The sequence below is a fragment of the Bos mutus genome, chromosome 15 (genome assembly GCF_027580195.1).
Source record: "Bos mutus isolate GX-2022 chromosome 15, NWIPB_WYAK_1.1, whole genome shotgun sequence".
NCBI lineage: Eukaryota > Metazoa > Chordata > Mammalia > Artiodactyla > Bovidae > Bos > Bos mutus.
In genome coordinates, this window is record NC_091631.1 from 1835238 (window position 1) to 1860591 (window position 25354).

At 45.1% G+C, this 25354-nt stretch overlaps 2 protein-coding genes across 3 annotated transcripts in view; both read right to left on the reverse strand.

Moving 5' to 3' along the window:
- Positions 1–5476, reverse strand: CNTF (ciliary neurotrophic factor). Its single transcript, XM_005907375.2, has 2 exons — positions 4995–5476; positions 1–3771 (listed from the first exon to the last, which is right to left on the reverse strand). Exons 1-2 carry the CDS (start codon positions 5106–5108, stop codon positions 3286–3288), a joined length of 600 nt encoding a protein of 199 aa, XP_005907437.1. The 5' UTR covers positions 5109–5476; the 3' UTR covers positions 1–3285.
- A 1339-nt stretch (positions 5477–6815) lies between these two features.
- The window catches only part of ZFP91 (ZFP91 zinc finger protein, atypical E3 ubiquitin ligase), a 39677-nt gene continuing 21138 nt past the window's right edge, over positions 6816–25354 (reverse strand). The window contains exons 3-11 of one of the 2 annotated variants that reach the window (XM_070383278.1): positions 16938–17147; positions 16652–16688; positions 16158–16259; positions 15496–15630; positions 14797–14847; positions 14287–14365; positions 13291–13405; positions 10784–10883; positions 6816–10578 (exon numbers count right to left, since the gene is read on the reverse strand). In XM_070383278.1, the coding sequence (XP_070239379.1) occupies positions 10068–10578; positions 10784–10883; positions 13291–13405; positions 14287–14365; positions 14797–14847; positions 15496–15630; positions 16158–16259; positions 16652–16688; positions 16938–17147 (1340 nt within the window). In that variant the 3' untranslated portion in view covers positions 6816–10067. Of the gene's footprint in view, positions 10579–10783; positions 10884–13290; positions 13406–14286; positions 14366–14796; positions 14848–15495; positions 15631–16157; positions 16263–16651; positions 16689–16937; positions 17148–25354 lie in introns of both variants that reach the window. The other variant, XM_070383277.1, reaches the window with a different exon arrangement.

The following is a 25354-nucleotide window of genomic DNA, read 5'->3' on the forward strand; positions in this document are numbered from 1 at the left end:
GCGGGTGGGAGGGAGGTTCAAGAGGGAGGGGTCGTCTGCATGCCTATGGCTGATTCATGTTGACATATGGCAGAAACCAACTCAACATTGTAGAGCAATTACCCTCCAATTAAAAATAAATTTAAAAGAGGCCTTATTATATGTAGCATTATATATATGTACTGGAGAAGGCAATGGCACCCCACTCCAGTACTCTTGCCTGGCAACTCCCATGGACGGAGGAGCCTGGTAGGCTGCAGTCCATGGGGTGGCTAAGAATCGCACGACTGAGCAGCTTCCCTTTCACTTTTCACTTTCCTGCATTGGAGAAGGAAATGGCAACCCACTGCAGTGTTCTTGCCTGGAGAATCCCAGGGACGGGGGAGCCTGGTGGGCTGCCGTCTATGGGGTCGCACAGAGTCGGACACGACTGAAGCGACTTAGCAGCAGCAGCAGCATATATGTGTACGAAAGATTGTCAGTCCGTTGCATCCATTTCAGATAAGCATGATGCGGCGTCTGCACATTCAGATCCACGCGTTTACGTCTTTGTTATTATGGACAAGTGCCTGTTTCCCCTTTATCCTTTTCTAAGAAGTCTGTCCACGTTTCCTGCAGGAGAAAGCGACACCCAGCTCCTAGCATGCTGCCGGGGAATGCCCTCAGAAGACACACTACTTCTGTGACCTGATCCTTCTACCTCCTCTCATCCAGTCGTCAGTACTTACACCTTTCCTGGACCCGCTGCCACTTCAAATGTGCATCCAGTAGATAAAAACTCCTTCAGGTGCGACTCGGCAGAGCTGCAGCCACGCTCCACGGCGTCTGAAACTCCTGCAGATGTGTGCCCTGCCACGTCCACTCAATGTGAACACACAGCAGGGACGTCCCTGGGGGTCCGGTGGCTAAGACGCCACGCTCCCGATGCAGGGGCCCAGGTTCGATCCCTGGTCGGGGAATGAGATTCCGTAGGCCCCACCTAAAGATTCCGCATGCCACCACCAAGACCGAAGATCCTGGGCACTGCACAAGACCCGAAGAAGCCAGAAAAATAAATACATTTTAAAAATTGCACAGGGACTTCCCTGGCAGTCCGGTTGTTAAAACTTCGCCTTTCAGCGGAGGGAGTGTGGGTTCCATCCCTGGCTGGGGAGCTAAGTAAGAGCCTGCATGCCTCCTGGCCAAAAAACCAAAACTTAAAACAGAAGCAATATTGTAACAAATTCAATTAAGGCTTTAAAAACGCCCTCCCCCTCCACCCACCACACAAAATCTTTTTCAAAAAATTGTACCCATTGGGGGACTTAAAGGTGTAATCAGTACTTCTCACTAAGAAATGTCAGTCAGATCATTCTTCATTAAACCAAAAGAGCCTAATGTACTGTGCAGATAAATCTAAGCATTTCATATCAGTAAGCAAGTGTTTTATCAAAATACTGCTCTTAAGCAGAAGAAACCATTGAAACAAGGAAAAGCTTGAATGAAATACGCCTTTATGCATTCACTGCAAAGTGACACATTCCACAACCAGCGTTGCAGACACAGCAATGAATTTCTCGTGCTGACTGGACCCAGCTGTGCATTATTGCCTCATTTGCTTCTGGTAAGGACACTCTTCCCTGGCTCTTCTCATGGTTTCTCTGTTCCTCCCCCTGCCTCTGAGACACACTGGACCCCTGCCTCCTCGGGAAGCGCTTTCTGCGCCCCCGCCGGCCTTCAGCCGCGTGCCCCTTACCCGCCTCTCAGACTCCAGTCCAGTCGGGCACCCCGCCTTCCCTGCGTGCCAGAGCCCTTCCCGAGCGCTGTGCACCCTGAGGTCACAGGGTGCGGGGCACAGACCCACAGGCAGCCAGCCCTCTCTGACTCGCAGTCTTTTAAGAAGAAAAGAAGGTGGTCCTTTAAAGAAGAAAAGAAGGCCCAAGTAAGTAAGCCAGATTGATCTGAGCCCAGCCCTGAGCGTGCATCCACTGGCGTTGTGAAGGGAGCGACAGCCGGGGACTTCTGATGCCCCGCCCCGCTGGCTCGCAAGCCCGGCTGGCTGTAAGTGGCCTTTCCTGTAACACCCGCGTTCACGAGTCGGTGTCAGCGTTCCTCTCAGGAACATTACGCGCAGAGCCGGGCCCTTTGCCGAGGCGTAGGCAGGCCGTGCTGCGTGGCCTCAGAAGCTCGGCTGGGAACACAGCGGGCCTCACGCCCTCCGCGTGACTAAGGCCAGAGCGCGGCCGCTGGAGGAGGATTTCCACTCTTTCAGCCGAGCAGCGTCCTACCCGCCGCTCAGCGAGCTCGGGGCTACAGGGCCTGTGTCACTCTGCGGTGCTGACTGCGGCGGCCTGAGGCAGCCTGGGGGACGCTGTGCCCAAGCGCACACCCAAGGGCATCCGCGCGTACTCGAGAGCACACGGCGGGCCTGCACACCGCCAGCCTCCAGAGGCGTGGCGGACCGACCTGAGGGTCTGCACTGCTCTCTTCCTGGCCAAGTGCCGGCAGCAAGTGCTAACGCTGCCTCTAACGCCCCCAGGACACAGCTGGGGGCTGTCTCCTCAGCCCCGGGGACAGAGTACACGGACGCCCTTCCCACCCCTCTGCGGCAAAGAGGAGCCGTGACAGAGGCCCGTAAGCAGGCCTCTGAAGTGAAGGGCACACGGGCTTTGGGACGCGGAACGCCTGGGTCTGCTAGGCGGGTAACCCTGAACAAGCTGTACCCACTCCTGCGAGCCTGTCTTCTCATCTGCCAAACGGAGATGCCACCGCCTCCCTCAGCGGGGTTGTGCGAGGTCGTGATTCCCGTAAAGCCCCTGGCAGGGCGCTTCAATACAGCAGATACTCAACACACGCTAATCACGATCTTTATTATCCGAGAGTCTGAGCTGGTGAGAGTCCATGATTTTTAATTCACTCTTTCAGTCTTCTCAGAAGAGTCATCCACAACTGGAGTTAAAAAATATATTTATCCTGTGAGGCTGTTACACGCCTGCAGAGGTTGTTGAGTGGGTAGGAAAGATGGGAACACTGCGGTGGGGGGATGCTGCCCTGTCCGCGTTCCTTTATGGCACGCGCGTGCACACACACGGACACACACACACGCACGCACCCCAGAATAAACCTGTGTGCCCATCATTCCTTTATGGCACACGCACACACACGTACACACACTCATCCCAGAATAAACCTGTGTGCCCATCTGTCCATGTCTCCAACCCTGTGAAAATGGCTGTGGTTTTAGAGGTTTTCAAAGCTAAGGCTGAGGCCTCAGAGAACACTGTCTATTTCGTCAGGAGAGAAAGCAAGTGAGAGGGAGCATAACCGCTACATTCTCTTGTCCTTGGTGGCACAACGGCTCCCACGTGCGGGGACCCCACTTTGTCGAGAGATGGTCCTCAGGTCATGCACGGACCTCACCGTCCACCGAGAAAGCTCCTGCAGCACCTTCAGGCCCCACAGCTTCTTCTCAAAGAGACCAGCGTCCCCAGGGAGGAGGGGCGGCCCGCCGGCCTCCCTGGGGGGCACCCTGTGCTCCAGCAGCGCCATCAACTCCTCCAGCTGGTACGCGAAGGCCGCCACCTGGAGGAGGACAGCGTGTATCGCCTGGTGGAAGTCTTCTTCAGCCGGGGTGAAGTGTGCCCGCTGGTCTTCCAACAGCCGGGCCAACATCCCGTGGAAGGCGCGGTAGGCCTGGAGGTTCTCTTGGAGCCGCTCCGCCTCAGTCAGCTCGCTCCACCTGCTGGAGCTGGCCGTCGGCACGCCTTCCAGAGTGTCCAGGTTCATGTTCCCGTTCAGACCCTGATGCTTCATCTGGCCAAGGATACAGAGAAACGTCACCCCTCCTGCACTCACTCCACCGTTCTCACGTCACCTCTAAGTCCCACACGCACGCTACTCACTTCCCTGGTCAAGGGTCCAGATTGTAAAGAAAATAGTCTACAAGAGGAATTCTTCCTTTGGGATCCGTGACTGGCATCCCAGAATTTATACACACCGCTTGGATACCTGTTCACTTTTCTTGGGGGAATCGTAGCTTTTGCTAGGTGCCAAAGGCTGAAAGCCACTGTCTGGTCTAGAATAGCTTTTCCTCCCCACTCAACACTCCCTGCTGGCACCTAGAATATTACCATCATACTGGAGTTTAAGTATTTTAAATATACCTAAAGACACTGGCCATACCTAAGCAGCTCTAAAATACAGCCTTGAAAGAATTGTTCTAACAGCTCTCTCCACTGCCCACTCTCACTGGTGAGGAGAGTCATTTATTAGAGAAGTCAATAGCTATATATATATTTAATCTGTATTTTAAAGTCTGATTTCTGAATGTTGGGGCTTTAGGAAGAGAAACCCACTCTCCGAGAACTTAAATTCAGAGCTCTCCACAGGAGTCTGCAGTTCCCACGGCAGGCCCTAGGTGAAGACTGACGGGAATCTTCCTCTACAGAAAATGTACCTAACCCCATGGTCAGCGCCTTAAGAACTGGACACCCTCCCCAGTTCCCCAGGGTTTCTTCCAGGAGACTTTTTTTTTAATAGGTGACCTTTCTATTTAGACACACAAACACTTCTGATTGTATAGGGCCCTAATACTGTAATAGGAAAAGCTGGTTGGTTTATACTGCTCTTCCCCCAGCTCTATGCACCTCCCTCAGCCTTATGTTTACATAGTTAAAAAGTCAGAACAACATATACATGAAGAACCCACACTTGGGAGGGCTCACGGTTCATCTACTCTGGAAGAATTCAGACAGGTATTCAAATTAGGAACAGCCTCCAAGACATACAGACAAACCTACCTAGAACCCCACGTATACTTCCTGATTTAAAGAGCATGTTTCCTAAATAGCATATAGAAAGAAACGTCTTAAAGGACTTCTCTCCAGGGAAAGGGCCGTGTCAAACGACAGGTGCCCAGTGTTTACAACAACTGCTTGGTTAGGGCTTCTGTAATGGATAACGGGGCGGAAATACGATGAAGGGCGGGGTCAGAAGAGAAGAAGTGAAAACAGACAACAGCAAAGTCGGCAACTTACGTAAGAGTCCACCAGAGCAGTCAGGTCTGAACGGATCTTCCGTGCTAGCCAGATGGAGCGGCTACACAGGTCCCGGAGGTGAGGGGGGAGCAGCGAATGCTCCGCGAAAGCCATCCCCTAGCTCAACGGCCAGGCCCAGCAAACGAGGGAGCTGGGTCTGTCTACACTGGTCCCAATCAGAAATGTGCCTCGCGGGCCAAATGCACTGGGCATCTCTCTCCTAACGGGACTGTGCACCCCCACCCCCGGCCTGGCTGAGGCGGCAGCGAATTCCTGGCTGTGGACTTTTGCGCCCGTGGAATCAGAGGCCCCTTCTCAATCGGCTTTTTGTCCTGCAGCGTCTGCCTCCATCCCTCTCCTCCTCAGCGCCTCGTGTACTTGTCCTCACGGCACTGTTTTGCTTTCGCACTTAGCAACAAGGTCGCTGTCACACTACCTCTCAGGATGCCCTGCCTAATGTGACCTATTTCATACACACGTTCAATCAGTCCATCTTTTTACCACCCGCCCTGTGCCCCCCAGGTCCCTCTCTCTCTTCTTTGGCCTAGTATACAATAATATTGTTACTATTACTGATACAGCTGCCATTCATTAAGCATCTACCCTGGGCCAAACATGGTTACCTGCTTTAAAGCCTTTATTTGATCTTTAGAATAGTTCTACAAGATAAAGTTTTCTTATTTTACATATGAAATGCAGGCTTAAAGAAGTTAATTCATGTGCACAAAATCCAGTACCTAGGTTCAAAATTTAAATATAGGTCTTTGATTCTACAGCTGTTTCTCCCACTGACTTTCCAATTTCATTCTTTGGGTGGTTCATATTTTTCGAGACACAAAGTTTACATGAAATAGACCCTGTAAAAATACAGCACTTTCCCCACTCCCACCCTTTTGCTCTGTTTAAAAATGAATTATCACTTGATTACAAGTCAGCTAAGGGAGCATCACTATCATCTCAATCATGGTGCCTCCCTTTCCAGGATGAGGCAGGCACTGTTTAGGCCTGTTCTCTTCCAAAAGACAGGAAACACCCAACCCTGACTTGGTAACATTTCTGAGGCAGTCTCACTCAAGTGACAACACGCTTTTCTTCTTCTTCCTTATCCCAGTCATACCACATTGCTTCTTAACAAAATGAAAATTCTTAACAAAATTCATAACAGAATAAACGGGACTGAGAAGCGAAGGCAGAGTTTAAGTGCTCACAGCATCACTTTATCCCATGTAGCTGTAGGTTCCAGGGTGATGCCAACTGGGTTGAGTCACATGTTTCATCCCCAAATGAATCAAGCAGTTCTATTTTATCACAGACACTACCTGTGAATCGAAACAAATGCCTTCTCAGGGGAAAAGTCCCACAAACAACGATCGAGGGACACAGAGGGAAAGAAATGGGCTGGGGGACTGTCACAACAGGCCTTTAAGGAAGGCAGCAGGAGTCTTTTTTTTTAACTCTGTACTTTTATGGACATTGAGTTTTGTGAAGGAGCACTGATATTAAATGCTATCAGAGTATTGTCATCATCAGAGTGAAATTAACCCCACAGCTTCCTTTACTACATTAAAATGGCCACCTTTTCCAGATTGTCGAAACACGGAAAGGATTTTCAATTTTGCCAAATGATCAGAATGGCATGTCAGTATTAGAAATCAAGAACTAAACAGAGTCAAAAGCTAACTACCTGATTCGCAACAAGGGCAAACAACAGTTTCTGCCACATCAACCTGTTCTGAGGGCACTTGGTTTTCTCATTGAGCAGCATCAATTATTTCACCCCAGCGTAACTATAACTCAGTACAACCAAGGAAGACCAGTTGCTTCCATGAAGACAATTTTTATTTTTCTTCTTTACATTTTATTTTGGATATGCCTTAGCTAGATTAAGAGAAAACAAGGATTTGAAAAGCAGAGTATCCCTTTTATTATAGTTTCTTTTTACATAACCTTTTCGACCTAGATTCAGGTCTCTCTCCCATCAAAGGAGAAGGGTCCTGCACATTACAACAGGCAAAAAAGGCTTTTAGGAAATAAAATATTTTAAATTGATTCATTACAATTTTTCAATTTTCTTGAGTACATTGGAAGGTGGGAAAAAGGCAGGAGGGAAAGATGGTGCTTCAAACAGCCTGACCGTAATAACCTTAGTGAGGTTTAGTACACTCTATATTTTTCTCCAAACAGGTTCTAAGGAGGTTCAAGTGCTCTATGTGGGTGCTTTTCCATACCTTAATGTAGCTATTTTTACTCCCAGTCATCCTGGCCAGTGTTTATCTAAATTCTCTGCAACATATTAAGTCTCAATTATGCAAAATAACCCCAGGCAACCACAAACAAGGGGGAAGCACACCCTGGAGAAACAACGCCTGTTTCAAGTACGTTTCCAGAATTCAGAACTGCCAATTAAAGATGGAGAATACGCTGCGGGGAGAAGGTATTAAAAATGTACCAGAATTTGATTAAGAGTAGGAAACGGAGAATTTTAAGACCGAGTTCCTTAGAAAGATGGTGACGTAAACATCTGAGGAGCAGAAAGTTAAAGGGAAGAGAAACTGGTGACAGTCACTTAAAGCAACTCTTTCCTTTGCTGGCATCCCTTTCTCAAAAGGAAAAAAAACAAACTAAACCCGTGAAAAATACCTGAAAATTCACCTCAATCTGCTACAATAATTTATTGAAGCAAATTACAGGCAAACGGTAGCTATGAAGAGTGAGAAGGGGAGTTTCAAATCATGAGAACTGATGAGCTGCTTTTGGTGGGGAGGAGTGTGATAAAGGGAAGAAAACATTTTCCCTCTGTCTCCAAGTTTTCTTTTAAAAATGCAGTTTGCTTTTGTGTAGGCGGCTAAAACATTCGATGGCTAACCGCTGCAAGTGTAATTCACGGAGACCAAGGATAAGACAAATGTGACCGTGACAAGTGTCGGCTACAGACGCCTGCTAGGACTTCTACGGGGAAAGAACTTCGTTGTAGACCCGTCCAATTAATCTTATAGTAGTTTTACATCTACTCCACACACCAAAGTCAACTCCAAGTCCTCACTGCAGCCAGGAGAGCACATTCCATATTCCTTCCATCCACTCCACTCTCTGCCCAGCCCTGGAGGCGATGGCAAAGCCTCCACAGGGAACACAAACAGCACGTCTTAAGACGCTCACTGCAGACGTGTCCCTCCCTACCCCCTGGCATCCAACACTCACACCCAGTGGGTGTAGAGCAAGCCTCTTTCAGAGATGGCGTTTTGTTACCCTTTTTTTTAGGAGGGGGAAAAATCAGAGAGAAAACTGACAAACTTTGTAGTTTTAGTGTTTGTGAAAAACAAGCTGTTCCTTATTCTGTTCTCAGCAAAGCTTCATTCTTTCCAACAGCCATTATACATTTCTAACAAACAATGAACAGGGCAAGCCTTTAATTCCAGTTTCTGAGGTATGTAGGATAGAAACTGCCCTTCTGGTTCTCTAAAAATGAGCCAAAATAGGTCTTTAGTCTTCTGGAAGTTATGAAGTTGTACAAAACTGTCTCTCTCCCATGGACAGTAGTAAGCGATACACCCATGAAAATCCCTACCTCAAGGGCAATGGTAATCCCTGGAATCTCCCTGGAATCTCAGGTGAAGGCCAAAGCATTGTGCGGACTATCCACTGTGCTGAAGACATCCTTTTTCTGAAGTGTCATTACAAGGGAAACACAACAGAACAAGTTCCCGTGACTTAAAACCGTCTGACTCGGAAGATTCCTTCTCTGACAGCAGTGCCCTTCAACAACTGGGAGCTGAGACGAACCCATGATGAAACACAGCAAAGACAGAGGGGCCAGAGCTGGGCTGACAGGGGGTGTGTACAGAGAAATGATGGGCACAGAGAAGCAAATGAAGAACTCTCAGGAGAAAACCTTGCTCTGTAGTTCAGACCCTGAATAACCTTCATCCCCTCAAAATTCCTGAACCTCGATGCTCTGCAAGCTCAAAGAGCACAAGTTACCACACCCCCACTGTCCTTCCCTGAAGAGGCTTCCAGAAAAGCACTGTAGTGATTCTGTTGGTGCTGAGGACCAGCTTTCTGCAAAGGCCACTGGAGCGCTATGATTTCAGGGGCTGGCTGTGCTTCCTCAACCCTCTATCTTGCCTTCTACAAGTACCTCTTATGCAAAGGACCCCACGTCAGAATAATGTAATCTTGCCCAGCCCCACAAAATATAGCAACAAAGACAAAAAAAAAATCAGACTTTCCATTAATAAATAAGGAATCTCAGGTTCCACAACACAAAAACACACATGTTCAAAGTGCAAATTTCTGTCATCAGTCTGGGACTTCTCACCGATAGAGCCCTGTCTATGGTCAGAGACCACGGGGCGGGCGGCCCCTCCTTGCCGGGAGCCTGCTTGCGAGCAAGTGAGCACCATTGAGAACCTTATGGAGGGACTGGGCGGCGGGGGCAAGGAAGACGGAGAAGGCCAAGAGTAGGGAGGTGGTCCCCACGCAGCCTGCCTTCCTTCCTTCACCTGGAGAGAGTCGAGGGAGGGGGGTGAGAGATGTGCGCTGTTTTAACAGCTCACCCTGCTCAGGGGCCCTAAAGTGCCAAGTCAAGCTGCCAGCCTCCGGAGACTAGAAGTATATGATACTTGGAAGATACATGTGCTGCAAGGTAGAAGCCAGGACCACGGGGCAGCGGGAGAGGAGGAGGGGCGGAGAGGACATCAATGTATCATTAAGAGTTAAAAGCTGATCCAGAGCACACTGAAGTCACAGGGTGAAAGGGGGCGTCTGCTGATGAGCAGAAGTCTGCCTGGTTGGAAAAGAGTTTAGAAAGAACCCTTCCTTTAAGAGCTGCTGCAGCGGCTTCTTTGTCGAGCTTTCTGAGAAAGGCAACGTCAATTTTATAAAGGGGACGACAGAGGGAGAAGAAGGGGTGTGTGTGTGTATGTGTGTGTGTGTGTGTGCGCTGTGACCCAATGGAAAGAGCAGGCCCTTCAGTTATTTCACTAGATTTTAAATGCTTTAAATTTTTTTTTTTGTCCTTTTTGTCTTTTAAATACAAAGTCTGAGCCGTCCCAGCGCCCGGTCCGCCCCTGGCTATGGCCCCGCCGAGTCCGAGTCTTCGATCAGGACCTCTGCGGTAGCACCGAGGATATCCGAGTTCATGACCAGCCCGTCTGCGCCCGTGCCGCCCCCGCCGCCCACGAAGAGCTTGCCGTCGGTCACCAGGCTCACCCGCTCGGCCCCACCACAGAAGGACTTGGACACACCCTCAGCTTCCAGCAGCAGGCACTCTCCGGGGGCGGGGTTTCCCAGCGGCTCGGGAAGCAGCGGCAGGCCCTGGCCGCCAGCGGGCGGGCTGAGGGCCTCGGGGCTTGTGCCCAGGATGTCTGTGCTGGTGATGAGCGCGCCGGCGTTGGCGGCCAGGGCCTCGGCGATCAGCACCTCGGGGTGGCTCTTCGCTTTGTGCGCCACCACGCTGTCCTTCTTCTCAAACTTTTTGCCGCAGATATTGCAAGAAAATTGGTAGAAGGAGTCTGCATCGTGTTTCTTCATGTGCCAGTTAAGGGATGCCTTTTGCCGACAAGTAAATCCACAGATCTCGCATCTGAGAGAGTGAGAAAGAAAACAGCTTATCAAAAAGAGGAAGGGCCCTCTCATCCAGGGTCAGGGTCACATGTACAAACGATGAGTCATCGAAACAGGTCCGTAGGCATGACCCCCCAGTCAATGCCCGCTCTCACATGGGGAAAAGCCATGTGCCAGGAGAGGGGCTTCCTCCAGCAGGGCGCACCCCAGGAACGAGTACTCACTGGAGAGGCTTCTCGCCGGTGTGAATCATCCGGTGCACTGCCAGGTTGTGGGAACTCTTGAAGGCTCGAGCACAATACTCACAGATATAATCTCTTTGATCTGAGAAAAACAGTGTGATTAGTTAGTGTTCCATTTGGAATCCCTCTTAAGTATTTTTTCCTAGCTTACAAAAAGTAAGCAGATAACCAGGCAGGTGAATTTAGAGTAAAAGCAATGTAGAGTGTAAGCACCCTGGATAAACAAAACGAAAATAAACAGCAGGAGGGAATTCCCTGGCAACCCAGTGGTTAAGCTTCTTGGCCAAGAACAGTTCCTGGTGGGGCAACTGAAATCCCACACAGACTGCACAGCACACTCAGAAAAGTAAAGTATCATTTTCATCTTTTTTTTTTTTTTTCCAGTCTAGCCATTCATTAACATAAGACTGTGTTTACAGTAACAAAAATAAAAAACACAGCTAGAGAGAAATATGAGAACGTGAATCCTAATCTCAGTTTTACCAGTAAGTCAGATGCAGGATAAATTGCTTAGCAAGTAAACAATTTTATTTCTCATAGCTTTTTTCTTAAAACAGCTTTTTCACAGATTGTGAAAGCTGAATGGTTACATACAAAGAAGCTGGCGTTCAACGAACAGCAGCATTAAAAAAAAGAATCTGACATTACCTAAAGAAAACCGATCCGTACACAAAGTGGTACTCATAGCTTCTGTTTCAGGTTTTAAAAAAAAAAAAATTACCCAAGATAAACAATTTAAACTTCTCTCAAAAATCCTATGGGGCAAAGGAGCACTGGACTTCTTTTCTTCTTTATCAACTGGTTGGGGAGAAAGTGGACCAACACATGCTCAATGTCTACTTGTTAAACAATGGCCACTACACTCTTCATATGCCTTTCACTTAAAATGACCAGAAACAGTCACAGCGAAAACAAGATAAGAGGCAAACAACACCCAATGTAATCCTACCCTCCATCCCAAACAGTTCTAAAAGCAAGTGTAGGAGAAGAGCCACGTCTCTCCCACCTGAACGCACGGAGGCGGCACCTGGGGCTCTAGGAGACACAGAGGCGGACTCAGCAGGTCGAGGCGGGGCCTGAGACACGCCACCTCTAGCAGGGAGCTCACAACGCCAGGCCCGTCCGTCTGCATTCCTCACCAACAGTAGGGTCTGAAACGCACACTCCTACCCCAGAGACAAAGCTTACCGTCTCTCAGGTCTGGGCCACATTCCCAGCTCCACGGGAGCATGACGAACCCACGTGGAGCATTTCACATACTTAAGGAAATTATATTTTCAAAAGAAGCCAATTCACACTCATTTGGAAAAGTAAAACTCTCTTAACACTGACATCATAAAATTGTATCAACTACATACAAATATTTGGAAAGGACTTAATTTCTAAACCAGTGTTTGTCATAGACCGCTTATAAAATCCAGCTAAAGTAGTCTAAACTGGCTGTCAGAAATTATTTTCTATGGAATGAAACAGTGTAACAGGGAGAAGGGGCAGAGGAATGGCAGCTCCTTTAGAGAAACAGTGGGGGCAGCGTCCTCACTGAAGAGACGCAGCGGGAGGCAAGGACTGCAGCCTGTGGAGCCATGAAGACCTCAGGTACACCCCAGTGCCGGGCCCATCAGGTGCCCGGCTCCGTGCAGCACACAGCACCTTACACGTCGCCCCATTCCATCCTTATAAATACGCAGCGTTACTGGAATCATCACTAACCTTACCCAGCCCAATCTGTTCCTATTTAGCTGCACTTGACCACAATTGTCCAGTGGCTGAAAATGAACGCTGTCTGAACTCCTTCGACAACATGTGTCACACAGGTGTTCAGCTTCTCTTCTCCAGCCACCAGTTCCTGTAGGGGGCTACATGCGCGCACAGTTGCTCAGCAGTGTCCAAGTCTTCAGGCCCACACAGACTGTAGTCTGCCAGGCTCCTCTGTCCATGAGATTTTCCAGCAAGAACACTGGAACGGGTTGCCAATGCCTCCTCCAGGGGATCTTCCTGACCCAGACGTTGAACCCGTGCCTCCTGTGGCTCCTGCACTGGCAGGTGGATTCTGTACCACTGAGCCACTTGGGAAGCCCCACAGGAGGTTACATGTGGATTCAATAGCTAGCCTTTGTGATTCCAATAGTAGCAGAAGTCTTGGGAGATTTTTAGTAGGTAATATAAACTATAAGCAAGCCTCCTCACCATTAAGGCTTTCTCTACATACTCCTCATTTTCAGTCCAGGTAGTTACTACAAGTATCTATCTAACTGAAGCAGAATTAGAAACCACCCCCAAAATTATTATTATTATTTTTTTGCTAAAAACTAGCTGTGTAACCACTGGTTACCTAATGCTGCTCAGCCTCTGGTTTATTGGCTGTAAAACAAAGAGTAGTATAAACAAACTTGGTGATGGATGGATGGATAGGTTAGAAAAAAATATTGTTACCAATCTACACACTTAACAGGGCATTTAGCTACTTGATAAACATTCTAAGAAAGTACCTGTATGATGTTTGGCATGTCGGAGAAGTTGCTTCTGGAGCCTAAAGAGTCGTCCACAGGAGGGATGGGGACATACATATTTCTTCTTCAGCAAATGCTGGTATTTAATGTGGTGCTGAAAAAGTAAAATAAAGTGAAGAGAGAGAAAAATTAGGGCTTCCAGAAAGCTTAGCTCATTCCTTTGCAAAGTCAAAAGTACTGAAAGAAAACCAAGCCCTCTGTACGTGAACAGGGACCACTGCCATGGAGTGCTTCAGCACGTGGCTCTGTTGCTCGCGCGCTCGTGACCCCGGAAGACACACCGCGAGCTCCAGTCCCCATGTGTAGCAGGGAGGTGACGACACCTGCGTCAGCGTTGTGGGAACAGACATCGTGTACTGCACAGTGCTTAGTGCAGCGAATGGCACATGGCCAAGGAGTCATAGCCATCATTATCAGAACAGAACCAGAATCAGGGGGTAAGGCCTTAGTCGTATGTTATACTTGCTGCTAAAGACCAAACACTTCTTAAGCTTTAGTAATTAATATTTCATGTCTTCTGCCAGACCTAAATACAAGCTGTATCCTTACTCATTAAAAAAACTCACTTAAAATAAAAACCTCAAACTAAAAATTTATTCAAAATAGTAATCAAGAAATCTTACGTTTTAGTTTAACCTTATTCTTTAATAATAGACACTAAAAACAAAACCTGTTTAACTGTGTCTTGGTGTGTTATCACACAATCATCTATTATATCAGGCGCATTTGCACCATGAGAAATACTGGAATATCCCAAGATTCCAAGGAACCATTTACATTCAGGTTCTTAACCACTTAAAACAACAACAAAAGCCCAACTCAAGTCATTTGATGTTTAATAAATGACTGTTGTTGACATTACACAGTAATGATGAAGCCTGCACCAGTTCACAAACTAGAAAGTCTCAGTGAGCTCGGGAACTAGTAACGGGAAGCGCTCTGCGAGTCCGCCTCCTCTGGAACAGCCCCACTGACCTGCAGGTAGCGCGGGTGAGCAAGGACGGTCCCGCAGCCTTCCATCTCACAGCGGACGTACTGGATGGGGGGCTTCTTTCTAGTAACAACATGGAAGGGAAAAGTCAGCAACAGCAGGGAGGCAGTATGCACACTGGCCTTTCACTCCGACTGCACTACAGGGGATAGCTATTCTATAGTACGAAGAATTAAAATCTCTTTTACTAGCTTATAGCTTGCACAGAATTTATGTTAGAAATAATCAGACTGCCAAATGTTTAGTTTTTTTAAAAAGCACAAAATAAACCAGTAACTCTCCCAAAGGCAAAGAAGTGTTAAATTTTTTAGAAACTTTAAGATCCTGCAATGGAAGGTAAAACATAGTAGCTGTGCATCAAGGACACCAATGAAGCTGCTTCTGTGAGATTCTTAGCTAGTCGTTCCCACAGGGTAATCCCAAGGCTTAACACATGAGTGAAGGGCCCACTGCCAGCAAGAAGGCACAACCCTGCAGGACTGTAAATTACTCACCTCCTTTTGGGTAATCGTGGGCTTTTGTCATCTTTTCGCCTTCTTCCTCTCCTGTAATTAAAGAACAGAGTAACTGTCCACATAGTCCAGACTGAAGCTTATACAGTAAAAGATTAACTGAGGACATACACTCAAGACTGAACAGCTGGTGGCAGAAACAACGGATAACCCACAACACATAAACCCAAAAACAAATCCTGCAAAACCAAAGATTTCACTCTGAAGCAACTTTACCTATAAATAAAACCACACCACAAGTTAACTGAAAAAGTAGAAGAAATTAGTCTATTATCTAAAAGCCCTAAGAATATAAAGGATACTCTCCTTGTGAGAGAGAGAAAAGCCTACACGCTTAAAAGCGGCTCTCTCTGCAACAGGAACTAACTGCCAGGCACGCGCTTTCACCTGATCAAAGCCATTACATCACATGCCTTATTTGCCATACTTGTTTTTACTCTCTTTACTCCCTTCTCTGCGTCCCTGCAGCCACTGACCTACTGTACTCAATGGAACATCGTTAAGTACTGCTGTGAATGAAACTTTTCAAGCTTTTGAGAGAAGTCTTTCCAATCAAACTGTCAGCTGCTTGAGACGGCAATATGTACAGGTCAACATCTTTCCTCCCACTCCTACCCTTTTTTCCAACAGTGACCTGAAAATCTGCTAAGCCTCCACTTTCAGGAGTAACTGCCTACTCACTTCCTAGGAGGCTCCTCGTCTTCCCTGATTTCATTCTCTTCTTCTTTCACCTCTACCTCGACTTCCACTTTTATTTCCTTCTTCTCTTTCTCTTCTTTCACCTTCCCTGATTTTCTCCGTGGCTTTGGGGTTTCCCTGAAAATACAAACATATTTCAACATTGGCATCGAGCAAAGGATCCTTTCAAGAACACCTGTGATAGAAGGATAAAGCCTGGAGTTATCGCTGATTTATTATAAAATTATGCTCCTTGGGATACTAAATGTGGTTTCCAGCCACTATTTGTCATATGGACAGTAACCATACATATATTTAAAGCCAATGAGATGACCCCCACCCCCAAGCTAACAAAGCCTTAGAATCAAATCCCACTATAGATGTAAAGAAAAACAAAAGCAAAAAAAATTCTAAGTATTCAGGAAACTCATGACATCTTAAAACAGGCAGATGTCATAATAATTTGAATACGAGCAAAACAAAGTTCTACAGATGCGAGAGTGTGCTGTAGCAGGGAGTAACAGGATAATGCTAGGTTTGTAAAACAGGTGCAAAATTACTCCTTTAAAAATTAAGTCCATATCCATTAGTTTGGCAACAAGGTGAAATAAAAGCACGCAAAAATGCTTTCCTAACTTATTTTTCACCAACAAACCGAGACATGCCTTTCTAAGTGGGGTTTGTAAGTCTCATCTCTTGGATCATCTTTGAACGGTATTTCTTCTTCACTGATCAACATCTCTTCTTCCTCCTCCTCTTCCTCATCACTGCTAAAAAGAAGCCAACAGAGATTAGAAATCCCAGCTGTTGTAAGTCTATCTGACTGATTTTATTCAGCAATTTACTTAGACGCAGCCACAGATTCACAGCATCATCTAGGATTTTCATTCTAATGATCTAGCTGGACTGCCACCTAGCTCTTTCCCCCAGAATAATAACTGGAACTAAAAAGACAAAAATCCCAGACATTTCTCATTTCAAAGGCAAGCCAAAGATGGCTCAGTGACACGAACAGTTAAAAAACAACTATTATTTAACAACAGTTAGAAAACATCAATTATTTCAAGTAGAAAACCTCTGAGCCATGTGATCTGACTGACCAGCCTTCATCCCCTTTACGTCCCCAAGGGCTTAACTATGAAATATTGCAGCTTCTTACCTAATGCCACCTGGAGACTGATGCTCTTCTGCAGCATCTAGAAAAGGTACAAACAGAACTTGTGGTATGAAGGTACAGATATTTTCTCTCTGTAGCCAAGAGGCTCAAACCAAATCACAGTTCAGGGCTATTACACTAATGGAGAACTCTTCGTCGGCTACCAAGGAAGGCCCTCCTGTAACACCGCACGCGACCCCAAGTCAGGCTGTTCGGGTAAATGTTCAACATGACATGAAAATCAACAGGCAACTGGCGATTAAACAATCACTCTCTCCTGGCACTGTACCATAATCGAGCTGATCTGTGTTTGGCTCTGACTTGCAGATGAGCTGCAGGGAACCAGTCTTGGACCGAGAGCTGCGGGTGTTCTCTGCGTCGCGATGCCGAGAGACGGATGTGCGGCTGCTACCGCGCCAGCCCCGGCTAGGCCGAGCTGTTGCCGAGGGAGCTTCCTGAGCGAGGGCAGATTCTTCCTCCTCTTTCTCTTCCTTGGGATCTAGAGGAAAACATACACCATTCTTTTAGAGTTTACAGTTGGCCAATAATCATCTCTGTGTATCTCTGAAGATAACACTCACCCCCCACCACCTGTGGACAGAATTTTACTGATATAATAGAAGCAAGATGAGGGGGAAATGTGATAAAAACTTATCCTTACTGTCATCAGTCTAAAGAAACTGCTTTGTAGGTTGCAAAGCAGCAATTTTATATTTATAGTTTATATATATACTAAAAAATAAAATGCTAAGAGAAATATACCTAAGATCTAACCTTTTGTTCTATATTTTAATCATTAGATCTAAGACAGAAGAGAGTGGTCCCCAAAAGATGACCAGATCTACAGACACATGAGCAAGAAAGAAGCACAGTTCTAGATGGTTTAACAATCAAACAATGTTGCAAGTAAGTGCAAAAGTGCAGTTCCATCAAAAGGAATTCCTTTGCATCTATTCAATTTTACTCAGTATATTAAAAGTGAGCCTATTTTGACCATGGAAGATCCTTTCAATAATCTCAGAAAAGAAAAGTCCTTTGTAAGAACAGCATAGGATTTTAGGTCTTAAGACTGATACATCCAACTTTATAAACATAAAAAGTTTTCAGCATGTCAAATTCCACTATAATCAAAGTCTAACGGCCCAACAGAAAGATAGCAACTCAGTAAAAATGGTTTTCAAACGTGTGAACAAACCAAAACAATGACCACAAAGCTCAACCCACTCATAACAGGAGACACTCCGATGAAGCCAACAGTGCCGTGGCAGTGTTCCCTTAGAATACTGGCAACGATCGAAACGTCTGCCAACACACTGTATCAGCAAGGTTGTAGGAAAATAGGAAGTCTTGACAGAGATCAACATGTGGACATCAGTAAAACCTTTCTATAATGGACAATTTGGCAATATCTATCAAAATTTTAAGTATATATACCTTTCCCATCAAGTTCAACTACTAGAATTTATCCTACAAAACTAAGATCACACTTATAAAACCCACATCCATAAAATGTCTAAATATTATATATGTGTATATATAGACAGTATAAATCTACCTATCTACATATCAATCTATATATATCACAATACTTCTGTACAGATTATAAGAAACATAAATACTCGCCACCTTCCAGGGAAGATCTAAAAACACTTCCAGTAATTCCGCCTCACAGTATCTACCCTATGAAGAGAAACTGGCACATGGAGGCTCACTATAGCATGTTTAAAATAAAAACCGGAAACAATGTAACTTTCCATATTTAGGGGAAAGTGCTTATTAAAAAAGATACAAAAAATTAGCTTCCTTTACTGCAGAGCAAGGTGGTGACTGGGAGTTGTCTCAGTTTTAACTACACTGGTTTGAAAGTTTTATGAGACCATATTAAAGTAATGAAACAGAATTCACTTGAAATGCAGAGATGAATAGCAGTGGGAACTTCAACTTGTTCAAGATCACAAAATTATCTAAGTAGACCTAAAATTAAAAATCCTGTCTTGGGCTAGTAATCAAGGACTTTAACATGTAGGTCACCACTGCTTTTAAGAAAATTTCTTCAAAGGGAGAAACTCAAAACCCTTTATAAAGTACTGCAACATTAAATAATAAAGAGAAAATTAAAAGTATTTCTTTTACTCAACCTAGCTACACTAATGTGGGCTTGAAACCTATTCCATAACCTCCTATACTCAATAAAGCTCTTCTCTACTTCATGATGAAAGGATATGCCCACATCTTCTCAAACTGTGGGTATTATCCACAGGACAAATGATGGTCATCTGATGAGAACTGCTTATCTTTACAAATAAAGCACAGCAGCCTGTTTTATTGAATAACCCACACATCACCTAAAACTCTATAGTTTTTTAAAAAAACATTGTCAAAGTGACAACAGCAAAACTGTCCCTCATCAGAAATGCACACACATACCACCTGCCACAATCAAGTCTGAGGACTCTGCGATACAGTCAAAGGTTGACAACAACCAAGTAAACACGGAAGCAAGAAACAAGCTACACAAGCCATGTAAGGAAACCTCTGTAGGTCATGAGCTGAGCAAAAGCAAGCAGCCTTCAGACAGACCACATAAGACAAAGAACATGGTTTTTCAAAATATGCTCAAACAGCTAAAGGAAATCTTACGAAACTAAAGGATATCAGAAGAATGATGGCTCAACAAACAGAAAAAATGCCAACAAAAAGATAGCAATTATAAAAAGCAATCAAATTCTGGGGCTAAAAAGTATAATATCTGAAATGAAAAATTCATTAGACGGTTTCATTAAACAGCAGATTGAGAAAGGAGACACATTAGCAAACTTAGGTCAACTGAGAGCATCCACTCTGAAGAACAGAAAGAAACAGACTAAGATCAGTGGGGGACCATTAAAACAAACCAATATACACAGTCCCAGAAGGAGAGTACAGAATGGAGCAGAAGGAATCTCTTCAGTTCAGTCGCTCAATTGTGTCCTACTACTTGCGAGCCCATGGAGCACAACATGCCAGGCCTCCCCGTCCATCACCAACGCCCAGAGTTTACCCAAACCCATGTCCATCAAGTCAGTGACGCCATCCAACCATGTCATCCTCTGCCATCCCCTTCTCCTTCTGCCTTCAATCTTTCCCAGCATCAGAGTCTTTTCAAATGAGTCAGCTCTTCGCATCAGGTAGCCAAAGTATTGAGAGTTTCAGCTTCAACATCAGTCCTTCCAATGAACACCCAGGACTGATCTCCTTTAGGATGGACTGGTCGGATCTCCTTGCAGTCCAAGGGCCTCTCAAGAGTCTTCTCCAACACCACAGTTCAGAAGCATCAATTCTTCAGCATTCAGCTTTCTTTATGGTCCAACTATCACATCCTACATGACTACTGGGAAAACCATAGCTTTTACTGGAAAAACCATAGCTTTGACTAGATGAACCTTTGCTGGAAAAATAATGTTTCTACTTTTTAATATGCTGTCTAGGTTGGTCATAACTTTTCTTCCAAGAAGTAAACATCAAAATTTTAATTTCATGGCTGCAATCACCATCTACAGTGATTTTGGAACCCAAGAAAATAAAGTTGTCAGTGTTTCCATTGCTTCCCCATCTATTAACCATGAAGTGATGGGACCTGATGTCATGGTCTTAGATTTTTAAACACTGAGTTTTAAGCCAGCCTTTTCACTCTCCTCTTTCACCAAGAGGCTCTTTAGTTCCTCTTCCCTTTCTACTTTAAGGGCAGTGTCATCTGCGTATCTGAGGTTACTGATATTTCCTGATTATCTTGATTTCCTACAATCTTGACTCCATCTTGTGCTTCCTCCAGCCCTGCATTTCACATGATGCACTCTACATAGAAGTTAAATAAGCAGGGTGACAATATACAGCCTTGAAGTACTCCTTTCCCAATTTGGAACCAGTCTGTTGTTCCACGTCTAGTTCTAACTGTTGCTTCTTGACCTGCATACAGATTTCTCAGGAGGCAGGTAAGGTGGGTTGGGATTCCCATCTCTTTAAGAATTTTCCACAGTTTGTTGTGATCCACATAGTCAGAGGCTTTGGCGCAGTCAATAAAGCAGATTTTTTTCTGGAAGTCTCTTGCTTTTTCTATGATCCAGCAGATGCTGGAAATCTGATCTGTTTCCTCTGTCTTTTCTAAATCCAGCTTGAGCATTTGGAAGTTCTTGGTTCACATACTGCTGAAGCCTCGATCGGAGAATTTTGAGCATTACTTTACTAGCGTGTGAGATGAGTGCAAATGGGCAGTGGTTTGAACATTCTCTGGCACTGCATTGGAATAAAAACTGACCTTTTCCAGTCCTGTGGGCACTGCTGAGTTTTTCCAAATTTTCTGGCATATTGAGCGCAACACTTTAACAGCATCATCTTTTAGGATTTTAAATAACTTAGCTGGGATACCATCACCTCCACTAGCTTTGTTCCGCTAGCTTTGATGCCCACTTGACTTTGCATTCCAGGATGTCTGGCTCTAGGTGTGTGATCACGCTAGGTGTGGTTGTCTGGGTCATTAACATCTTTTTTTGGTATGGTTTTTCTGTGTATTCTTGCCACCTCTTCTTAATATCTTCTGCTTCTGTTAGGTCCATACTGTTTCTGTCCTTTATTGTGCCCAGATTTGCATGAAATGTTCCCTTGGTAACTCCAATTTTATTGAAGAGATCTCTGCTGCTGCTAAGTCGCTTTAGTCGTGTCCAACTCTGTGCAACCCCATAGATAGCAGCCCACCAGGCTCCCCCGTCCCTGGGATTCTCCAGGCAAGAGCACTGGAGTGGGGTGCCACTGCCTTCTCCAGAAGAGATCTATAGTCTTTCCCATTCTGTTGTTTTCCTCAATTCTTTGCACTGGTCACTGAGGAAGGCTTTCTTATCTCTCCTTGCTATTCTCCGGAACTCTGCATTCAGATGGGTACATCTTTCCTTTTCTCCTATGCCTTTTGTTTCTTTTTCTCAGCTATCTGTAAGGTCTCCTCAGACAACCATTTTGCCTTTTTTGGATTTCTTTTCCTTGGGGATGGTCTTAATCACCGCCTCTTGTAACTTCACAAACCTCCATGCATAGTTGTTCTTCAGGCACTCTATCAGATCTAATCCCCTGAATCTATTTCTCACTTCCACTGTATAATCATGAGGGATTTGATTGAGATCATACCTGAATGGTCTTGTGGTTTTCCCTACTTTCTGCAATTTAAGTCTGAATTTGGCAATAAGGAGTTCATGATCTGAGCCATAGTCAACTCCCAGTCTTGTTTTTGCTGACTATACGGAGGTTCTCCATCCTTAGCTGCAAAGAATATAATCAATCTGATTTCGGTGTTGACCATCTGGTGATGTCCATGTGTAGTCTTCTCTTGTATTATTGGAAGAGGGTGTTTGCTATGACCAGGGCATTTTCTTGGCAAAACTGTTAGCCTTTGCCCTGCTTCATTTTATAGCCTAAGGCCAAACTTGCCTGTTACTCCAGGGATCTCTTGACTTCCTACTTTTGCATTCCAGTCCCCTATGATGAAAAGGACATCTTTTTTGGTTGTTAGTTCTAGAAGGTCTTGTAGGTCATCACAGAACCATTCAACCTCAGCTTCTTCTGCATTACTGCTCAGGGCATAGACTTGGATTACTGTGATACTGAATCATTTGCCTTGGAAACAAACAGAGATCATTCTGTGGTTTCTGAGATTGCACCTAAGTACTGCATTTCGGACTCTTTCGTTGTCTATGATGGCTACTCTATTTCTTCAAAGGTATTCTTGCTCACAGTAGTAGATATAATGGTCATCTGAGTTAAACTCACCCATTCCAGTCCACTTTAGTTCACTGATTCCTAGAATGTCGATGTTTACTCTTGCCATTTCCTGTTGACCACTTCCAATCTATCTTGATTCATGGACTTCACATTCCAGGCTCCTATGCAATATCATTCTTTACAGCATCAGACTTGACTTCCATCACCAGTCAAATCTGCAGCTGGGTTTTGTTTTCCCTTTGGCTCCGTCTCTTCATTCTTTCTGGAGTTATTTCTCCACTCTTCTCCAGTAGTATATTTGGCACCTACCAACCGGGGGAGTTCATTTTTCAGTGTCATATTTTTTCCCTTTTCATACTGTTCATGGGGTTCTCAAGGTAGGAATGCTGAAGTGATCTGCCATTCCCTTCACCAGTGGACCATGTTTTGTCAGAACTCTCTACCATGACCCGTGCATCTTAGGTGGCCCCACATGGCATGGCTCATAGTTTCATTGACTTAGACTGATCCATGTGATCAGTTTGGTTAGTTTTCAGTAACTGTAACAGAAACAACACTCAGAGAAATAAAGGACAAAACACCCCCACCAAGTCTAAGACACAAACCCATGCAAACAAGAAGCTCCACGATCCTATCCAAACAATCTTACATTCACAGGTTCTCAACATCTTTTGAGAGCAAACAATCCAATCAACAGAAAATGGCTCTACAAGTATCAAACAAAACAGACTTCAAGTCAAAAACTGCTGTAAGGACACAAAGTTAGACACTGTATATTAAAAGTCAATCAAAACAATGTAAATTATAAATCTATACATATGTAATACATGAAGTAAAAACAACAGATTTGAAGGGGAAAACAGGTGTTACTAAAATAAGTTAGAAACTTCAATATCTTACTTTCAGTAATGGATAAAATGACTACTCAGAAATTCAACTAGGAAATAGAGGACCTGCACAACAGTATTTAAAATAATTAAAACAGGGAAAAAAAAAAAAAAAACAGATACAGAAACAACAGAATATACAATTTTCTCAAGTACACACAGAAGATTATCCAGAAAAGACCATATATTAGGCCACTTACGATATTTAAAAAGATTGAGTGAATTCCCTGGTGTTCTGGGTTTGCACCTACAGAGGCAACAGCACTCACCCAACAAAGGCCACAACGTATCACAAAACATGGACTGCAGCAAAAGCAGCAGAGTGGCATTAGCGGCTACATTAAAACACAAACAAACAAACAACACATGTCTGATCAATACCTAACTTTATACCAGGTCAGGAAGCAACAGTTAGAATTGGACATGGAACAACAGACTGGTTCCAAATAGGAAAAGGAGCACGTCAAGGCTGTATATTGTCAACCTGCTTACTTAACTTATATGCAGAGTACATCATGAGAAATGCTGGGCTGGAGGAAACACAAGCTGGAATCAAGATTGCTGGGAGAAATATCAATCACCTCAGATATGCAGATGACACCACCCTTATGGCAGAAAGTGAAGAAGAACTAAAGAGCCTCTTGATCAAAGTGGAAGAGGAGAGTGAAAAAGTTGGCTTAAAGCTCAACATTCAGAAAACAAAGATCATGGCATCCGGTCCCATCACGTCATGGGAAATAGATGGGGAAACAGTGGAAACAGTGTCAGACTTTATTTTTGGGGGCTCCAAAATCAATGCAGATGGTGACTGCAGCCATGAAATTAAAAGACACTTACTCCTTGGAAGGAAAGTTATGACCAACCTAGATAGCATATTCAAAAGCAGAGACATTACTTTGCCAACAAAGGTCCGTCTAGTCAAGGCTATGGTTTTTCCTGTGGTCATGTATGGATGTGAGAGTTGGACTGTGAAGAAGGCTGAGCACTGAAGAATTGATGCCTTTGAACTGTGGCGTTGGAGAAGACTCTTGAGAGTCCCTTGGACTGCAAGGAGATCCAACCAGTCCATTCTGAAGGAGATGAGCCCTGGGATTTCTTTGGAAGGAATGATGCTAAAGCTGAAACTCCAGTACTTTGGCCACCTCATGCAAAGAGCTGACTCATTGGAAAAGACTCTGATGCTGGGAGGGATTGGGGGCAAGAGGAGAAGGGGACGAGAGAGGATGAGATGGCTGGATGGCATCACTGACTCGATGGACGTGAGTCTGGGTGAGCTCCAGGAGTTGGTGATGGACTGGGAGGCCTGGCGTGCTGCTATTCATGGGGTTGCAAAGAGTCGGACACAACTGAGCGACTGATCTGATCTTGACAGTTTGTTGATTTTGTCAAATGCCTTTAAACTACATCAACTGGGATTGATTTTTGTGTGTTGAACCACGCACCTGATCCTGGGATCACTTGGTCATAGTTTTAATGTGCTGCACTGTCTCGATATGCCAAAATAGATTGGGAAACAGTGGCTGACTTTATTTTTGGGGGCTCCAGAATCACAGCAGATGGTGATTGCAGCCATGAAATTAAAAGACGCTTACTCCTTGGAAGCAGTTATGACCAACCTAGACAGCATATTAAAAAGCAGAGACATAACTTTGCCAACAACAGTCTGTTTAGTCAAGGCTATGGTTTTTCCAGTGGTCATGTATGGATGTGAGAGTTGGACTATAAAGAAAGCTGAGTCCGAGAATTGATGCTTTTGAACTGTGGTGTTGGAGAAGACTCTTGAGAGTCTCTTTGGACTGCAAGGAGACCCAACCAGTCTATCCTAAAGGAGATCAGTCCTGAGTGTTCACTGGGAGGCCTGATGCTGAAGCTGCAACTCCAATACTTTGGCCACCTGATTCGAAGAACTGACTCATTTGAAAAGACCCTGATGCTGGGAAAGATTGAAGCCGGGAGGAGAAGGGGCCGACAGAGGATGAGATGGCTGGATGGCATCACCAACTCGATGGACATGGGTTTGTGTAAACTCTAGGAATTGGTGATGGACTGGGAGGCCTGGTATGCTGCAGTCCAT